Source organism: Phyllopteryx taeniolatus, chromosome 16 (assembly GCF_024500385.1).
Source record: "Phyllopteryx taeniolatus isolate TA_2022b chromosome 16, UOR_Ptae_1.2, whole genome shotgun sequence".
In the NCBI taxonomy this organism is placed as follows: domain Eukaryota; kingdom Metazoa; phylum Chordata; class Actinopteri; order Syngnathiformes; family Syngnathidae; genus Phyllopteryx; species Phyllopteryx taeniolatus.
In genome coordinates, this window is record NC_084517.1 from 21,674,545 (window position 1) to 21,694,212 (window position 19,668).

General features: G+C 45.3%; 3 protein-coding genes across 5 annotated transcripts in view; 2 read left to right on the top strand and 1 right to left on the bottom strand.

The window, feature by feature from the left end:
• crebbpb (CREB binding protein b) overlaps positions 1-6,847 on the top strand; it is a 33,017-nt gene extending 26,170 nt beyond the window's left edge. For all 3 annotated transcript variants that reach the window (XM_061749521.1, XM_061749522.1, XM_061749523.1), the window contains exons 28-31: positions 548-715; positions 950-1,111; positions 1,871-2,152; positions 3,672-6,847. In XM_061749521.1, the coding sequence (XP_061605505.1) occupies positions 548-715; positions 950-1,111; positions 1,871-2,152; positions 3,672-5,945 (2,886 nt within the window). In that variant the 3' untranslated portion in view covers positions 5,946-6,847. The remainder of the gene's footprint in view (positions 1-547; positions 716-949; positions 1,112-1,870; positions 2,153-3,671) is intronic.
• A 738-nt stretch (positions 6,848-7,585) lies between these two features.
• On the top strand, positions 7,586-17,077 carry trap1 (TNF receptor-associated protein 1). The gene is made up of 18 exons (XM_061749530.1): positions 7,586-7,817; positions 8,473-8,643; positions 8,720-8,802; positions 9,373-9,513; positions 9,903-9,974; positions 10,275-10,435; positions 10,782-10,891; positions 10,960-11,033; positions 11,745-11,900; positions 11,988-12,108; positions 12,220-12,289; positions 13,021-13,168; positions 13,246-13,431; positions 13,715-13,853; positions 13,934-14,019; positions 14,101-14,246; positions 15,069-15,141; positions 16,352-17,077. Exons 1-18 carry the CDS (start codon positions 7,697-7,699, stop codon positions 16,451-16,453), a joined length of 2,160 nt encoding a protein of 719 aa, XP_061605514.1. The 5' UTR covers positions 7,586-7,696; the 3' UTR covers positions 16,454-17,077.
• Positions 16,634-19,577, bottom strand: LOC133466149 (MAPK regulated corepressor interacting protein 2-like). Its single transcript, XM_061749570.1, has 5 exons — positions 19,345-19,577; positions 19,208-19,277; positions 18,624-18,763; positions 17,815-17,913; positions 16,634-16,974 (listed from the first exon to the last, which is right to left on the bottom strand). The coding sequence occupies exons 1-5, from the start codon at positions 19,397-19,399 to the stop codon at positions 16,904-16,906; spliced, it is 435 nt and encodes a 144-aa protein (XP_061605554.1). The 5' UTR covers positions 19,400-19,577; the 3' UTR covers positions 16,634-16,903.
• Positions 19,578-19,668: the final 91 nt, after the last annotated feature.

The following is a 19,668-nucleotide window of genomic DNA, read 5'->3' on the forward strand; positions in this document are numbered from 1 at the left end:
AATTTGGTTAGAAATGGCCTTCTGAAATGTATTTTCCCATGTGTTGAATGAATTTGTATACTATGACTTTCTCTTTCTTAACTGAAATACTGAAGAACTTCACTAAGATATTCAAATTGAATGCGATGAACCTGTAAATTTAGTATGGCTCTTAGGCTACTTTATTCAAAATGAAATGGCTTTTGTTTGAAAAAAAGTTTCCCCCTCCCTGGTATAAGGAGTCGGCATTTTTGTACACATTTGCTTGTTTTGTTGCTAATGTCTGAATGATATGGTGAATTATAAAAGTTTGAAGATGACAGACTTGAGAAGTGTGGACTTGTTCTGTGAAGAGTTACTAAGAGGCGTTTTGCTTTTTCAAACTTTTTAATTGCCTTTTAATACCCCACGTGAGGGAATCCCCCTCCTCCTGTTTGATTTATCTGACTGCACAATTTTAATTATTTTCTCATTGACGTTTGTCTGTAAGACGTTATGGATAAACTTGCCGACACCATGTCACTATTTTGGCTTAACTTGGCGAGTTCTCTTGCGTCTCGCCATTCAGGACATTTTCAAGCAAGCCACAGAGGACAGGCTGACCAGCGCCAACGAGCTACCGTACTTCGAGGGCGACTTTTGGCCCAACGTGCTGGAGGAGAGCATCAAAGAACTTGAGCAGGAGGAGGAGGAGAGGAAGAAGGAGGAGAACACTGCCTCCTGTGAGACGCCAGAGGTGAGTGAGCATGATCGGCGGCTTGGAGGTTGGGGGGCGGTGTTCGTGACAGGGAAGCTCCCTTTCTTCCAAAATCAACACACTGATCCGCGGTCATTCCAGAATTGATCATCCTAAAACCCTCAAAAGCTTTCAAAAGCTACTCAAGCATTTGTGCAATCACTCTTTTTGAATCTTGCTTGCTGTGACAATTTTGACTGCTCACATTTTTATTTATGTGCGTTTACTCCAAAGGGAGCCCACGCTGACAGTAAGAACGCCAAAAAGAAGAACAACAAGAAGACCAACAAGACTAAGAGCAGCGTCAGCCGCGCCAACAAGAAAAAGCCTGGGATGCCGAATGTAGCCAATGATCTGTCCCAAAAGCTCTACGCCACAATGGAGAAGCATAAAGAGGTGAGCGGGCCGGCAAATCTTTTTCACAAGGTGTTCCTTCTTGTCAATTGACATAAATGCACAACACCAATCACAAAACAGTCAAGTCAATGTTCCTTTGTTCCAAAAACGTTGGTCCATATTCCCAGTAGAGATCGGGACCTTTCTCTGCATCATCTTGACAAGTTTACCACCTTGCGTTCTTGGGTGTCAACCCCACAAGGAGCCTTGCCTGCCTGTCTACTGGAATCTTCGATCGTGCTTCCCGACTATCAGCTAGTGTCCATTGCTAGCTACTCTTCTGCTAACATGGTGCTCCCAGAATAGTGCTTCTAAGCTATCATCATAATTATTATTGTTGTGACCACAGTCCTGTTTAAGAGAAAAAAATGCCATTAAGAGCCAAAGGAAAACTCTGGTAATCCTTGATGTTGGCTGAAATGAGGTTGCGTGAGGTGCGCTACGACTTGTGCGATATGCCATTGCTGATGTCACGCATCATGACGCTTGTTCTTAATTTGTGTAAAATTTATATGAATGAATTTTAACTGTGCTATAATTGTTTATCCTTTGTGTATTTTGGCCAAAGACCTTTTATCAAGACAACTGCGAACTTTTAAAAATAAAATAAAAGGAGAAGTAGCACATCTACTTTAATTTTTCATGAAAATGTTAGTCTGAACTCTAAGGGATTGGACTTTGGCTGTTCCACTGTATTCATGTCTCACTAGCAGGTGTCATGACAGCTTGATCTTTAAACAGAGTGTCTTCTCCTTTCAGGTGTTTTTTGTCATCCACCTTCATTCTGGACCAGTCATCAACACCCTGCCCCCCATCATGGACCCAGACCCTCTGTTGGCATGCGACCTGATGGACGGCCGCGATTCCTTCCTGACGCTGGCCCGAGACAAGCACTGGGAGTTCAGCTCGCTGCGGCGATGCAAGTGGAGCACCATGTGCATGCTGGTGGAGCTGCACAACCAGGGCCAGGACCGCTTTGTCTACACGTGCAACGAGTGCAAGCACCACGTGGAGACTCGCTGGCACTGCACTGTCTGTGAGGTAGGCAACGGGAAGGTTGGAAATTTGAATTCAAATCAGGTTGAATGTACAGTAATGTCTATTCGAATTTTACTCTTTCTTTAATGCTTTAAGATGCCACAAGATGGCGTCAAAGGGCTGTCTAAATAGGAATTTGTCTCCAGGACGTGTGTTGAAGTGATGCATCTCGACTGAGAGATGAGCTTAGTATGGTGTGGAGGAGCTACGTTTGGCTTGGGTTGTTAGTGAGGATTTGGAGAGGCTTCGCCTCGTGCATGTGTACTTCAGGTGTATTTGTTTCCAAATCAATTAGATTTCTGTAAACCAAAATAAATGGCTTGGGTAATGTTGTGAGATAAGTTTGAAATGACATTAAACTGTTTTGGGATCATATCTGAAAAGTGTATCATGTCCAGAAAGTGACTTAAAATCACAAGTCACAGTCAAGAGTTTTATTAAATCAATTCACAAATACCAACCTTAGCCTGACGATTAGCTAATCCACGCGCTCATAACAGTATCGACAGGAACAAATGCAAGTAAAGAGCAATGTTTAGCTTGATTTTCTACAACTACAGGACTGTAGTTTAAAACCTCACTATGATAAATTCTGGGTACCCATCATGCTTTTTGCTGACTACATTGCCAGGACCGTGAGTGTGAGGAACCCGCGCCACTGATTAAGGCAGAAAATTTCCACAAGGGCTGCTGTTCTCATCACACGAGCAGGGCATGCTAAATAAGCATATGTTTGCGTTATGTATGTGAATGATTACCTCAAGTGGACAAATAAATACCTGCAGCTCTTTAAAGTGCAGGTTCACAAATTGGCATTGAAATGCTTATATGAACCTTACAAATGTATATAGTCATAAGTTTATTAAATTTGTTGCTACTTTGGATTTAATTTACTGTAGGGGGTATCTGGAAGTAAGCCTTGCAATAAATGAGGGTCTACTGTACAAGAAATTGAATTCCGAGTTTTGTCATGGAAAGAATTACTGTTGGGACCGAGCTTTGCCGTGAATCGTGAAAATGAAAAAGGTTTATAATTGCCTCGAGATGCCACATGATGGTGGTAAAGGCTAAACACTGCTCTTGTCTAGAAGAAGAAGAAAAACCTTTATTGTTATGAACATGCATGCATGCACGCACAAGAAATTTGCATTTTACCCATCGCAGTGAGCACACACACTTGTTAGTGTAAGACACTTGAGCAGGGCGCGGCTGTAGCACCTGGCGAGCAGTTCGGGTAGCAGTGTCTAAATGGCTCACTTCAACCTTGTTACTCTGGACTGACATTATTATTATTATTATTATTATTGCTTGTGTGACTAGTAAAAGATTGGTGAGCGAACCTTGAATATGTGAGGGTTCACTTTAAACTTTAAAGTCAAGGTACCACTGTATTGGCAGTTCTAAACTTTTTTTGTTCAATTCTAAACTTCTTTTTTTTGGGAGTGGCCTATTTCTCTCTGTCCGGATCCTCCGCAGATTACTGTATGCCCGTAACGTGTGCTCTTCCTTTTTCCTGCCGCAGGACTACGACCTGTGCATTAACTGCTACAACGCAAAGGGCCACGAGCACCAGATGGTGAAGTGGGGCTTGGGCTTAGACGACGACAGCAACAACCAGGGAGGAGAGTCCTCCAAGAGTCCCCAGGAGAGCCGACGTCTCAGCATCCAGCGTTGCATTCAGTCGCTGGTCCACGCCTGCCAGTGTCGCAACGCCAACTGCTCCCTGCCGTCGTGCCAGAAGATGAAGCGTGTGGTTCAGCACACCAAGGGCTGCAAGCGCAAGACCAACGGCGGCTGCCCCGTGTGCAAGCAGCTCATCGCGTTGTGCTGCTACCATGCCAAACACTGTCAGGAGAACAAGTGTCCCGTGCCCTTCTGTCCCAACATCAAGCACAAGCTCCGTCAGCAGCAGATCCAGCACCGCCTCCAGCAGGCTCAGCTGATGCGCCGCCGAATGGCCACCATGGCCGGAAGGGGCGTGCCCATGCCGTCGCCGCCTACCTCGTCTGCCCCTGACACTCCAAACTCTGCGCAGCAGCCTCACACGCCGCAGACTCCGCAGCCCATGACCAATCAGCCACAGCCGCCGCCCCCCAACCCTGCCAACGTGGTTCAAGGCTTCCCCAACAACGGCCGCAGCAGCAGCCAACCCCCGACGCCCATCCCGCAGGGCAAACCGGGGCCCCAGTCGTCCCCGCTCCGTCAGCAGCAGTCTCCTCTGCCCGGCTTGCCGCACCAATCTCAGCCTCAGATCCCACCGCAGCTGCAGCAGCAGCAACAGCAGCTGACGGCCTTGAAGGTGGCCAAACAGATGGAGATGGCCGAGATGGCCGCCAAGGCAAAGCAGCAACAGCAGCAGCAACAGAGTTACGCCATGAATGGTATGCCCTTAAACCACCCACGCATGATGGGCCCCATGCAGGGCCAGATGCAGATGATGCGGGGGCCCCAGGTAATGCAGGCGATGCAGCAGGGCCAGTGGGGTCCCGGAATGCAGAATCCGATGCAGAAACCTCAGGGCCAACCACCTCAGGGCCCTCCTCAACAAGGCGTCATGGCCCCCCAGCAGCCTCAGGGAGCCGGCATGGTGCAGCAAGGTCCCCTCATGCAGAGAGCCATGATGCCCCAGCCGCAGGGGCTCCAAATGCCCGGAGCCATGCCTCCGCAAGGGCCCTCGCAGCAGGGCATGGCACCGCAGCAGCAGAACTTGCCGCGAGGGATGCCCGGTAACATAGCGCCCAACGCCTTGCAGGATCTACTGCGCACCCTCAAGTCTCCCAGCTCGCCGCAGCAGCAACAACAGGTCCTGAACATCCTCAAGTCCAACCCGCAGCTCATGGCCGCCTTCATCAAGCAGAGGACGGCCAAGTATCAAGCCAACCAGCCGCCGCCGCAGCAGCAGAACCCTCAAGCCATGTCGGGCCCCGCAGCGGCGATGCAGGCCATGATGCAGGCGCAGAGGCCTGGGATGCCCCCTCAGCAGCAGCCTCCGCAGCAGGTGGGTATGGCCCCCATGGGACCCCAAGGCCAGATGATGAACGTGGCTCAAAACGGCAACCCTCAGCTGTACCGCAGACAGCAGTTGTTCCGGATGCAACAGGCGCAGCAGCAGCAGCAGCAGCAGCAGCAGCAGGGAGGCATGCCTCAGCCGCACGCTCAGTTCCCCCAGCAGCAGCAGCAGCAGCCGCCGGCAAGCTACTCCCAGCTCCGGATGCAGCAACAGCAGATGGCTATGCAAGGAGGCGTCGGGCCGATGGGCCAGCTCCCTCCCTCGTCCCAAATGGGCCAAGCTGGCATGGGCGTGGACGGAGCCCAGAACCTCTTACAGCAGCGCATGCTCCAGCAGCAGCAGCAAATGTTGAAGCAGCAGATGGGTTCCCCGGCGCAGGCGAGGAGCCCCCAGCCCCACCTGCTCCAAGGCCAGGCACAGGCGGCGGCGGCGGCGGCTCACCTATCCGGCCAAGCCATGGGCAACGCTCTGGGCAACCAGGTGCGCTCGCCGGTCCCGGTCCAGTCTCCCCGGCCGCCGTCGCAGCAGCCCCCGCGTTCCAGTCCCTCCCCGCGAATACAGCCTCAGCCCTCGCCCCAGCATGGCGCCCTCCTCTCCAGCTCCCCCCGTCCCATCATCGGGGGCCCCATGTCGGGACCCATGGAGCAGGGACACATGGGAACGCCGGAGCAGAGCGCCATGCTGCCGCAGCTTAACACGCCCAACCGAGGGGGGTTGAGTACTGACATGGGCATAGTGGGGGACACGACGGGAGACACGCTGGAGAAATTTGTTGAAGGATTGTAGCAGAAAGAGAGGTCTTGGTATAAAACTTGAGTCACGAGGCCTGTGAACTTCCTGCTAACCAAGCGACTGGTTTTTATTCCAACACAGTGTGATTCACCGTCACTGCTGCAAAGAAGACACAAAGGATATATTTTTGGTTCTGACCAGCCATGCAAGAGTTTTTGCTGTGGTCTTTGTTGTTGACATTTGTTTTTCATTTGTTTATGCTCTGGTATTGACTTTTGTTTAACAAAACCTCTCAAAACAAAAAATCTCCTTTTATTTTTCATTTTTTTAATTTTGTATCTTTGAAAATAAATATTGTATTTGTGTTGAGCAAGACTGTAAAGTTAAACTGGGAATTTTTGGGCGGGTTATGAGGTTTCACTTCTCGCTCGGTTTCACTTGTTCCAGGCTAATTTATTCTAATATGCCATTTTTCAAAAAAGACTGCCTTTGGGAAAGCCTTAATTTTCCTTCCTGCTTGCAGAAATTATGGAAGATTACTGTGTTTGTATAGATTTAGGAACTATTGCACACAGACGACAAACACAATAGGCTGGTGTTCAAAAGCCAGAATGTTCGTTTTTTACTGGCCTTGGCTCAGTATTTGTCTTGCATATGTACAAATAATCACTTTCTCTCTTTCAGTCCCATTAAATTCTCAACTCCTGTTCTTCTTTTGCCTGTGGTGAGAAATGAACATGTTAAAACTGCTGATTTGTGTTCAGTTATGCGCATCATTTTCTATCTTACATTAAACTTGAATCCATGGATGAACTGTCCTCTGATGTAAATCATGCAGCTTGACAGCAATGTACATATGCAGAAAATAAGAAATCACTGTATGAACTGGTTCAGAATGGCTCATTTCCTACTTATATACCATATTGTTTAATAAACCTGTGTGCCACAGACTGTCATTTCTGTTTTGTCTGACATGTATTGCCTATAATTTATCGGACCAGTTCTCTCCCCTCCTCCCCTTACATTTTCTGATTTTCAGTCATTTGCTGAGATGATTATGCATATTGCACCCAAAAAATAAAATTGAAGATTCATTCTGACAAAATGTGTATTATCACACGTTTTGTTTTGTGTTGTGTTGGTCAATAATCACTTTGACTTAAAGATCTTTTTATCCGGGTTTGTTGCTGTACTAAATGTAGGCCAAAATTAGGTATTCACTTTTTTAAGGAAGAAAGAAAGGTAGGGAAGTCAGAAGGAAACAGTTGCATTAAACGATGAAATATGGGAGGGTTCTCACTGCCACTTTGAGGGTCTCCACCAGGTCAACACAGACCTCCAATTGGACTTAAATATGAAACCTTAACCCTTGTTTAAAATCCTAACCCTGTCTTGAAACGCTACTTTGAATGAACAATTAAACTGTTTAATAAATGAAAAGTTGAATTAAATGGGCACCTTTCCAATTGACCACTGTTTGACCTTGAAATGACCATTTAAGGTTAGTACTTGTAACGCAATTCAAATGCTGTATAGAGATAAATGTAAGTAAATCGTAATAGCAAATAAAATTATCTAAATTCTGCTAGAGACCCAAATAAATGCTTAAAATTTTCACATTGCATGACAGTACATCGAATTTTTGCTCTTTGTTATCAGGCGGTTTGAAGGACACCTTCCGCCATTAGGACCAGACGGGTCCTTCCGCCGCTAGTGTAGTTCGGTGTGTTTTAAACAAACGCACACGTTAGTGTTCCTTGGCGTGTTGACAGCTGCCGTCAACCTTTGAACTCTTCACTGTCACCATGTCCCGCTGCCTCGCTTTGGCCCGGTTCGGTGTCACGTCTTTGTCCGCCAGAAACACTCGGAGGATTCCGCCATGCGTGCGAGGTCTGAGCGGTTGTGTCTCGCGCTCCTTGACACGGGGTAAGTGTCTGCACTGCTAGCCTAGCCTAGCCTAGCCTAGCCTAGCCAGACTAACCTTTAACATCAACTGTTGTCTCGTAACATTGACATATTTGACAGCCACCTGAATCTACGGTTACTAACTAGTCAGCTACTTGACTCGTCGTATAGGTTACATTGAATACAGGGGGTCCTCTGTTTACGACGCAGTTCCGTTCGTACACTAGTGACGTAACTCGGATTTGTATTTAAAGCGTAGAAGTCCATTACTAACACACGAGTAAAGTCATAATTACGGTAAATATCTTGTATGGATAACATTTCCAGGAGGGCTGGGCGATATGACTTAAGCATAAGTCTTCCTTGTGAAATGACATTGCTGGAAATGAATGAATAAAAAAAACGTCCACAGAGATAAGAGAAATACAGTGATGCTTTACTTACAAGTTTATTCATTAATCTAGACACTTGTTTCACAAATCATCTTTCCCCATTTAAATGAATGGATAATACCGGTCCACCTCTTATTCTCATTCTGGTGTGTGCGGCATGGCCACCAGGGGGCAGCTTTGTGACTCAGTAAACTGCAGTCATTGTAGTCATTTTTTTGCAGAGGATAAAGAATATATGCCTGTGAGTATCTAGAGCTTGACTCTGCCCGCCTTCCTGTTGCCAGACCCGCAGGTTGAACCGCAGGAGAGTTGGAACAGCCGGGCCAATCTGCGGCGTCCTCAGCAGGCGTTCCCTTGGCTCAAGCAGCAGTCTTACTACAGCACGCAGGAGGCCGAGAAGGAGCCCGAGGAGGAAGCTTTGCACACCATCATCAGTGATTCCGAGGCTGTGCAAGGTGCCGGAACTTGAATATGCATTATTAGGACTTATTTAGTCATTATTTTAAATGTCCTTTCTTCTGACCCATTCAGGCAGCTTCTCTAAACATGAATTTCAGGCTGAGACCAAGAAGCTGCTGGATATTGTCGCCAGGTCTCTGTACTCTGAGAAGGAGGTAAGATACATTTGTAGGATGAACTCCCGCGTATCGTGGGGGATCTCTTCTAAATCCACTCGCAATAGGTGAAAATCTCCGATCTATACTGTATCTCTAGACGATAGAAAAATTGTTCTACCCCACACACTGTAAACAAATGCAAACTTTTAAAAACACATTGAAACGTATGAAAACACACTTTTTAAAGTATTCCCTAGCGCCTGTTATCACTGTCTCGCACAGTTTTCCAATGAGATCCAAAGCGTGGTTGTTTCAAGCTATTTGTCACTTTCAGTTGAAGTTTACTGTAAAACTCCCGCATAAAACAAAAGACAATTACAAATTGAGTATGTTAGCGCCAAAATGTTCAACCACACCATTTAATTTTATTTAACGAAAGCCCGCTAGCTTATTGTTAACATATAAAGGAAAATGCCATTGATGGGCTAATGGAAAGGAGCATGGATGTTACTGTAATTATTAACCTTCAAAGTCAAACAACTGCTACTTGCTACACCTTTTAATAAAAACACTTGGTCAACCGAAACACACAAAATGTCTGCTGCTGTCTCTCTTTGTCCCTCCTAGGTGTTCATCAGGGAGCTCATTTCCAACAGCAGCGATGCTCTGGAGAAACTCCGCCACAAACTGATGACTGCAAGCGGCCAGACGGCCCCCATGGAGATCCACCTGCAGACGGACACTGCCAAGGGCACCTTCACCATACAGGTCAGAGTGCGACTTTGTCACACTAGCAAATACAACATACAACAATAATTAAATCCAAAAATCACAATAAATAACAGTATTGGAATGTGGAAATTCTGCATAAATGTCCCTCACTTATACGAAGTGATGCAATTGTGGTGGCACCTACTGGCCGCAATATTAGGTACACCTCCACAGTCTAAGGCCAAGGTGGGCAAATTTCTACGCTCAAGGGACGCATTTTATTTGTAAAACTAGGGACGGATGGGCGTCGTCATTTATAAATGAGATAATATTAAAGTGTTTGCCAATCATCAATCAATCTGTTGCTGTCATTTTCTATGAAATACTGCCACCTAATGGATGCGCATCATACAACATGTCAGAATGATGTTTGATATTTCCAACAGGACACAGGAGTGGGGATGAACCAAGAGGAGTTGGTTGCAAACCTGGGAACCATCGCCCGCTCGGGTTCAAAGGTAGCTACTCTTGTTCTTTTCTTGTTCTTATACCCTGTACATGTATTAAGAAAAGGGGGGTGATCAATTCATCAAACCACTGCAATACTCCCCCCGCCCCCCCCCCCCCCCCCCCCCGCAATTCAATATCAATTCAGCAAAGCCTCTGAATTGATGCACCTCCTTGGCCAGTGGTGGGCGACTTGCATCTGATTTGCATTGTATGGGTGGAGGCCACACTCGACCAAACAGCAACAAAATGGCCAGTTAGCCAACTTTGGACTCAACAGGACTCGTCTGAGTCATCCCTGATCTCCGCAGGCCTTTTTGGACGCGCTGCAGAACCAGGCGGAGGCCAGCAGCACCATCATCGGGCAGTTCGGCGTCGGCTTCTACTCGGCCTTCATGGTGGCCGACTGCGTGGATGTCTACTCGCAGTCCGCCGAGCCAGGCTCGCCCGGATTCAAGTGGTCTTCCGACGGGTGAGGGCTGCACTCGACGGGCAGAATTATTGGACCGTACCTATTACTCATTAGCCCACGTGTGTCAAACTCAAGGCCCGGGCGACCAGATTCGGATCGCCCTATAATTTTTTTGTGGCCCACTGAAGCAAATCAAGTGTGTCTACTGCATGTTTCTTGCTAAGTAAATTTGTCCTTCTCATTTGGGCAGAAACGGAAATTGTAATTTTTCTTCCTTTTTCACAGATATTACAAGCATTTCCATTCTAAAATATTTAGCGATTAAAACAGTAATACCAAACGAATAGAAAACATTCCATGATCTTAACCACTATGTAACATTTTTGTCAATGTCATTGCAATTTAGCTCAGGGGTGTTTGAGATCGCCGCGGCCAGCGGCGTTCAACAGGGAACGAAGATAGTGTTGCACCTCAAAGACGACTGCAAGGAGTTCGCCTCTGAGGACAGAGTGAAAGGTACACTTCTTGTCCCTACTTCCTTCTGTTTCACCATAACAAAACAATAACCTCTTGTCTCCTCCCAGACGTCGTGACCAAGTACAGCAACTTTGTCAGCTTCCCCATTTTCCTCAACGGTCGCAGGCTCAACACACTGCAGGTGGGTAGTTCGTTAGCACGCTACTTCCTGTTTGGATGACAATTTAAGATTTATAAAAATGGCCGGATGGTGCTATTTTGATTCCGGGGTGAAATGATAGTGACTAATCCTATGCGCCGCTTTATTCATGTGACAGTGTTGGGCATGATACATATAAAATGTAATCCGTTGCATATTACTAGTTACTGGCTTTATTAGGGTGTCTTGGGATTAGCTTGGTTAAAAGTACTCCAGCGTAGTGCTGGAAATCTGGCATGTTTTTTTTTTTTTTTTTTTTTTTTTAAAGAACTATTTCCATATACTTTTGAAGTGACACAGTCATACACATTCTGTATGGCTGCGTTTACAATGACGGAACACATGCAACAACCCGCATGTGCACCCACACTGCACACAAGCAACTAACTCCACAAGAGACAGCACAAAAGTAAGTAATGATACATAAATACAAATATTCAACGTTACAAAGCGTTTAGTTTTTTTTTTTTAGTTTTTTTTTTTTGAGAATTGAATGAATTGGTTGGAAGTGAAGGAAAGTAACACAGTAAAAATGTTTTTTAATTTTCAGTTCCAATTAAAGGATGAAAATGACTGACTGTAATGTGGTTCTGGTGTGTGAATATGGTATCTTGAATCAAAATGGCCTTAAAAAGTCATGAACTTGACTTCCATAAGATCAAAAGGCGAAAATAACATTTTGCTTGTCATCAGGCATTGTGGGTGATGGAGCCCAAAGAGATCAGCGACTGGCAGCACGAGGAGTTTTACCGCTATGTGGCGCAGGCGTACGACAAGCCGCGCTACACGCTGCACTACCGCGCCGACGCCCCGCTCAACATCCGCAGCATCTTTTACGTCCCTGAAACGGTGAGGGCTTTCCCTTCCAAGGTGGCCGGATCGGGAGCCAATTAGAAATGGGTGTCACCGGCTTTAACGGCCTCTTCATGTGAACAGAAACCTTCCATGTTTGACGTGAGCAGGGAGATGGACTCCAGCGTGGCGCTCTACAGCAGGAAGGTTCTCATCCAGACCAAGGCCACTGACATCCTGCCCAAGTGGCTGCGCTTCCTCCGAGGTGCTTCCCCGTACCTGTAGCAATCTTATATTTCTCATCCCTGTTTGATCTTAACATTGTGTGTGTGTGTGTGTGTGTGTGTGTGCGCGTGTGTGCATGTGCGGCGCGCAGGTGTGGTGGACAGTGAAGACATCCCGCTTAATCTGAGCAGAGAGCTGCTGCAAGAGAGCGCCCTCATCAGGTACGACCATTTTTAAGATAACACAGTAATAACATTTCATATAGTCATGATGGTGACTAGTAAGATTGCATGGAGACTGGCTAATGGGTTAGCCAATTAATAGCGAGCCAAGGATACACTCATTCACAGACACCGTCACTCACCAGACCAGTCCCCACCTTTTTGCAATCAATTATTTCACTGAGGAACAAAAGCATGAACGTTGACTCAAATATTAATCATATTCAACTGTGCTTTCATTAAATCTGGTTGTTTTCGTCAGGAATATGCTAATAGATCATTTCTGCATCTATAGTCGTTGTATACTAAATTCCCTATTAACCTTCGATTTTATAATAATATATTTTATTTGTAAGTGCGCCTTTCATGGCTCTCAAGGTCACTATACATCAATAAAACAACATTAAAGCAGGTGGTGAGGAAGTGAAATGTTGGGTTTGCAGGAGAGGTAGAGTTGGGTGTCATCTGCAAAGCAATGAAAGAGGACCTTGAATTGAAGGGAAATGGTGCTGAGGGGAAGGGGCTAGATGTTCAAAAGCAGGGGCCCCAGGACGGAGCCCTGGGGCATGACTGGATAGGGGTCGGTTGAAAAGATTTTAATTTTGTAAATTCCTGCTTAATTTATATTCGTATCCATGGACATTTTTCAAATTTTAAAATTCCTGCAATTTGGAGACCCTAATATATACTAATATTTGTTCTATGTGCTTTTAACCTTCCATTCCTTCCAGGAAGCTCCGTGATGTCCTGCAGCAGAGGGTGATCCGCTTCCTGCTGGACCAGAGCAGGAAGGAACCGGAGAAGTACAACAAGTTCTTTGAGGACTACGGCCTCTTTATGCGCGAGGGCATCGTCACCACACAGGAGCAGGACGTCAAGGTGACTTTAACTTGGTCGTGCGCTCATATTAACAAGCGTGTCCCTCGCACTAATTCCGCCTTCCTGGGATTGCGTAGGAGGACATTGCCAAGCTGCTCCGCTACGAGTCGTCGGCGCTGCCGGCGGGCCAGCACACCAATCTGACGGAGTACGCCTCCCGCATGAAGGCCGGCACGCGCAACATCTACTACCTGTGCGCACCCAACCGCCACCTCGCAGAGCACTCGCCCTACTTTGAGGCCATGAAGCAGAAAGACATGGAGGTTCAGATACGAGGAAAAAATATGAATGGCTGTGTTCGGAATCGTTCGTTCGTTCATTAACTCCTTCCCTACTCCCCGATCACGAGATGGGTTTTTTTAATAGTGGACTATATACAGTGATACCTTGATTTAGGAGTGGCTGAAAAAGTGACAACATTTGAGTCATACCTCACATCGAAGGTCTTGATGAGGGGTTTCTAGATTTGTAAATACAACCAAACAATAATTCATGCAGTATTTTTGCTTCAAAATCTCACCAATATCCACTGCTTATCTATCTCAGGTATTGTTCTGCTACGAGCAGTTCGACGAGCTGACCTTGCTCCACCTGAGGGACTTTGACAAGAAGAAGCTCATCTCGGCGGAGACGGACATCGTGGTGGACCACTACAAGGAGGAGAAGTTTGAGGACAGCAAACCCGGTGTGCTGCGCTCTACTCTCCATTTGGCTTGCGTTTGATTGGAAGCCCGAATGACTATATTGTTTTCCTTTTTCGTCTAGCATCTGAGCGCCTGACTCAGGAGCAGACTGATGACCTGATAGCGTGGATGAAGAACGCCCTGGGTCCCCGCGTCACTAACGTCAAAGTAAAAGCGAAAACGTCATGTGGTTTAGAGGTTTACGTGGTAGCAAACTCTTGCAAACAAATATCTGCCTGCCATGTTCAGCTTACTCCTCGCTTGGACATGCACCCCGCCATGATCACGGTGCTGGAAATGGGCGCCGCACGCCACTTCTTGCGTACACAGCAGCTGGCCCGCAACGCCGAGGAGAGAGCCCAGATACTCCAGCCCACCCTGGAGATCAACGCAGGGTGAGAGCCTGGATTGTATCAAAACGTCTGCTGTAAAAAGAAGTCTAAATGTTGCTCTGGCGCTCTCTTGTTGCATTTTGGTGCCAAACATCTATGTTAAATTGAGGAGAGGTGCTTCATTTAGTCTGGACCTAGCTTGTCTAACTGATAAAAGAGTGCTTTGCCGCCATCTTGTGACATCTGTAGGCAATTACAAGCCTTTTTTGGAGCCATCAAATTCTACATGGGGTTTGGCTATTTGAACCAGTAAGAATATCAGGTGTTGAATAAACTGTATATTAGCAATTGGACTGTTTCTTTATCGCGGTAATTTAAAAGTACGTTATGACTACAACATGTGGCACGTGGGCTCCCTCTAGTGGTATGTAAAACAATCACTAAAATGGTCCAGCTGCATGTTACAGTGGCTTCAACTTTTTTTTAAATCCAGGACTTTGCATTTATTAAGTACAGTTCCATTGTATTTAATTTTTAAGTATGTTTTTAACCCTCTGATGCATGAATTATGAAAGCCTTGGTCAAGATTTTTAGCCATCTGCACAAGTTAATAATCAGCATCTCAGGACTGTGGTATGCTTTATGTAAGTCTTTGTTTTCGTCATGTCGTTAGATAAATATGAATTCTGAACTGCTCTAGGAGGATGTACTTGGCATAGTTGTGTGCTATTGCATTTTTGTATCGTTTTGATGACTTCTTTAATTGCAACATGATAGCGTTGGTATTAAGCGGTCGTTGGAGTCGGGCAAAGACCCCACCAAAGGACCAGGTATCAAATGCACACCCCGCCATTGTTGTAACAGTGATATGTTTTTATGTTGTAGACACGATCTGATCAAGAAGCTCCACGCGCTCAAGGACTCCAACAACGAACTGGCCGCGCTGCTGCTCGAACAGGTAACAACGCTCCCTGCACGATGTAAAACATTGACCTCACGCTAGTGGATCCCATAAAGATGCGACAGTTACTGGTTAGCTGTACTTGGTAAACACAGAAGACAATTCGCAATTCTAATGTTTGGGGTGGGTAAAATAAGTTGGAATTATGAAATATGAAACTTCAAGGGAGATTTGATCCAAAATTCAAACAAGAACTTAAATGCACAATTGAGAATTCACCCTGAAATTTCAGATAAAAATTAAATAAATGCATAAAAACAGAATCTAAGAAACATCGAAGGATTGGTGGTCCAAAACTTGACGTGAATTTTCAAGGAAAATATAGTCCAAGAGTCAACTCACAAGATTTAGACCTGATATTTATTTGGAGGTGGCCCAAATGTCATAACTCCAAATTTTGCCTTAAAGTTGGAATCATTTAGTCAAACAACACTGGATTGGACATTTCAAGGACAGTGTGGTTAAAAAAGGAAACAATTGTGAAATTTGACACGAAATTTCAAACAGCTTGGTCAATAAGTCAACTCGGATTTTGACCTGAAATTTCAAGGCGATGCGAATGTTGAATCTAGAATAGTCAGAATGCAACTCCAAATTCAACGTGAAATTTCAAAGAAAATATGGTCCAAATATGAAAACAGAATCTTCTCCATCAAACAGGAATTCGATCTCATTTGTTCAAGTGAAATGTGTCAAAAGTGATCCAAATGAACTCAGAATTCAACGTCGAACAATCGAAAAAAAAAAATACAGTTCCAAAATTGTCCAATTTTAGTTCGACAACTCTGGATTGAAGTGGAACTCTCAAATTGAATGTGGCCGCGTGAACAACTCAGAACTACACCTAATAACAGATTTGATCATATTTCTTATTCTATTTATATTTCACAAATCTTGAGACTTGATGGACTAATTTGGGACCTTCGGTATCAAATTTCGTGCCATATGTGTTATGACAATTCAAGTCCTTAAATCCTTGAAATGGCAACATGCTTAAAATATTGAACCACAATCCAAAATAATAAACTAAAATTTGGCCTAAAAATACGAATCTAATCAGATAGTTGTTCCTTCAACCAAAACAAATATTCCCAGAAAAATATGGTCCGAATAAGAATCCAATTGAACAACTCAAAGTTTGACCTGAAATTTGAAACCAACTCCCCGTTGACCAATTTATTATTATTTTTCTTTTTTTCCCCCCCAGATTTACGACAACGCCATGATCACGGCGGGCTTGAATGACGATCCTCGGCCGATGATTTCCCGGCTCAACGACCTGCTGACAAAAGCTCTGGAGAAGTACTGAGTGCACAAGTACTTTACTACAAGCACTGTGGTACAAATAACATTTTCACAGACTTTTGTGGCTCTGAAATGTGAGTGGGCCGTTCAAACTTTTTTTGTTTTTAAACTCAGCCCTAACGTCCCACGGCATTTTTTGAGGATGGCAAACTGAAGAATGAATGTGAAATAAGCTGGTAACATCTTGAAAACACAGTCGAACCTTTTACTCAAATAGTTACATTACATGTGAGTTATATTACACAAGCGACGTCCTCCGGCGGTCACGTCTGAAGATGCCGAGTCAAAATGGCAGCAGCGCAAGTGGAGAGAAGCCAACGTCTGTGCTTTCTGCTCCGGTGTCCTGGGCGCCATTTTGTGCCCATTTCTGACCCTCTTCCTGCTTTTCGGGCCAACGTCCCCAGACCCGTCTTGTCAAGATCCAGAAACTCCCCCAGAAGTTCCGCGAGGAACGTCACGATAGTTTGTCTATGTTGGCGAGGAAGCGCTGGGCCCACCACTCGTCCAGATCGATGGGCACAAAGTCTGACGAGAGAAGACAGCAGGAGGAACAATCAGAAACAGATTTTACCTGTCACTCCTGGAGTTGAATATGGAGTAAAAAAATAAAATTTAGGACAAATTCCAAGTTTCAAGTGTAATTTGTGTCATGACTACTTCAATTTAGAGTGCAAATAACTTTTGCCGTAAAACCAGGATTGCAGTGATTGAACGCCCGTTTATTGTGGGGTACAAGACTCACCCACCTGTGATGGGTAAACACCTGCAATATAGAGACCATACAAAACTATTCTTAGTAAGTCTACCCCTGCCACACGCTTTAAACACAATCAAAATTATAAAACCACACTTTTAAAGTATTCCTTAGCACCTGGGTCTCGCTGTTAAGAAATGGGAGACATGGTGTAACATCACTCTGAGCCAACAAACATTCTTGCTCTCCTTCTCTAAATATGAGGCAAAGCGACCAGTTGAAGTTTACAATAATACCGACACACACAAGAGAATTGAACATTGTATTTTTAAACATCCAAATGTTTAACCACATTTGATCATTTCCTCTCACAAAAGTCAACTAGCTTGATGCTAACACGTAAGGCGAAACGCGATAGACGGGCTAACGGAAATTAGCATATGTTACGATAATTATAAGCCTTAAAATAACTGCCACTAAACACACACAGTATACAACAAAACTCGCAGGCGAATATTATTTCTACTGTGGGAATGACAATTATTACTAATTTTAAAAAGTTATTGCTTAAAAATCTGCGATACATCCCCTGGTTCACTGTAGTTCTGCTGTACGCAAACTAGATGAGCAATTGATTATGATAGAGAGAGAGAGAGACGAGTCATACTGACCGTCCATGTGGGGGTTAGGAGAGTCGTCTTTGTAGTAGACCACCGCTGCGCTTGCCTCCTCTTCCGTCCCTTGCGCGTGGTCAATCACCTCCTGCCAGGCTGCACACAGGACGAATTCACAAATCTCCGAAATAATAATCATAACATAGTAAACATTTGCTGTCGCTAAATTAGTAATAGCAGTTGCCTACCATAATCAACATCTTGGTGTTCGAGAAATGCAGTCAGTGTGCCCTCATGTGATGATGCAATGACAAAAATATGGCTTTGAAAATGTCACCTGAGGGCTGTCCAGATGTGTAATTATGTTGTCAATATATGCTCAGATGGTGACATAACAGAAAAATGTTTTTGCTCAAAAATGTCACCAATAAGCAAGGTTAAAAAAAAAATGGTGTGCAACAAACCACATTGAGTCATATCTCAAATTAAAACAGAATCATATTGGAGGCCACATGTTTGACATAAGCACCTTGCACACGTGTGTCAACCAAACCAATGTTGATTTTTAACGCTGGCGGCCTGTGACTTTCACGAAAGTCAATAGGGGGCGGGCCAAGGCTTCCAACTTTGTGTCCTTGCCCAAGGTTACTTCTTTTGGGGGATGGGGGAATTCACTCCAGAAACGTAAAACAAAAGTGCTGCGTTTTGGGGAGGGGCTGTTTGGCTATCTGGGTGGGAGCAGCTGCGAGGGTGACGCCTTGTAGTGGGGCGAGAGTGCGGTGATACATAAAAAACACACGTGTGTGTCTAGCTGTTGTTGCACGGGCCGACTGGAAAGACCAGAAAGTGTGTGTGGGGGGTCTCACCCTCGTACACAAACTTGACGTTGTCCTCGTGGGCCGCCGTCGACTCCCCCTGCTGCTTGGGGTCTGCGGGCAGACCCGAGGAGGGCTGGTGGTACTTTTTGCCGTTGGGGCGGTTAAAAACAATCTTGGGTGCTAGGAGACTGAAGGTGAGAAAGAAAGCGGCACGCTGTTGTTTCGTTTTGGTCGGGGGGAGGAGAAAAAGGCAAAAGAACAACAGCTGAATGGAGCAACATGTGTCACCTTTGCCTCTGCCCAAGGTTACACACACACACACACACAATGAAGGCAGAGTGTCAAAGGTTGTGCAACACACACATACTTTTTTGGTATACTGACCTTTGTTTTTGGATAAATTACTAATTATATTTGGAATTTTGGAGTTTATAGGACGGAAAAAAAAATATTCATGTTCATTTTAGTCAAACCGCAAAATGATCATGGTCTTCTAATTTTTTACAGAGCTGTGTGTGTGTGTGTGTGCGTGCTAAACTAACACCACTTGTGACTCATTGATAGCCCCACAAACAAACCAAAAACATTAGTGTTGTTGTTGCCCCCCAAATGTCCATGAACGCAACACTCACTCGGGTAAACTCCAAGTCGTCTGCTTGTGCTTGAAGTCGTTTATTTTGTTGTCGAGCGGCTGCGTAGGGCCTAAAACGCCACAAATGATTCATCATTATACATTTGTGTCAATTCTATGACATTTTTTTGTACGTACCTGTGCGCCGTTGGGTCACCAGTTTGCTAGGACCTCTGGTGATCGTGTACATCATGTAAAAAGTCACACTTGTCTACTTTTTTCCCAGGTTTAAAAACACACAGTTTTGTTTGATAACCTCCGTACGGCGAGAACGTTGTGCGACAAACCAAAAGAAAACAAGTGCGCCACTTTAAAGTTAAAAATGTGTCCTGCAGAGACGCACAATGTCACGCGTGCTGCATTCATCAGAGTTGAGGGGCACGAGCCGGCCAAATGCACCACTGGCCCACGTGACGCTCACGCCCCCTCGAGCGTCTTAAAGGGACAGTGTCACTCAAACAA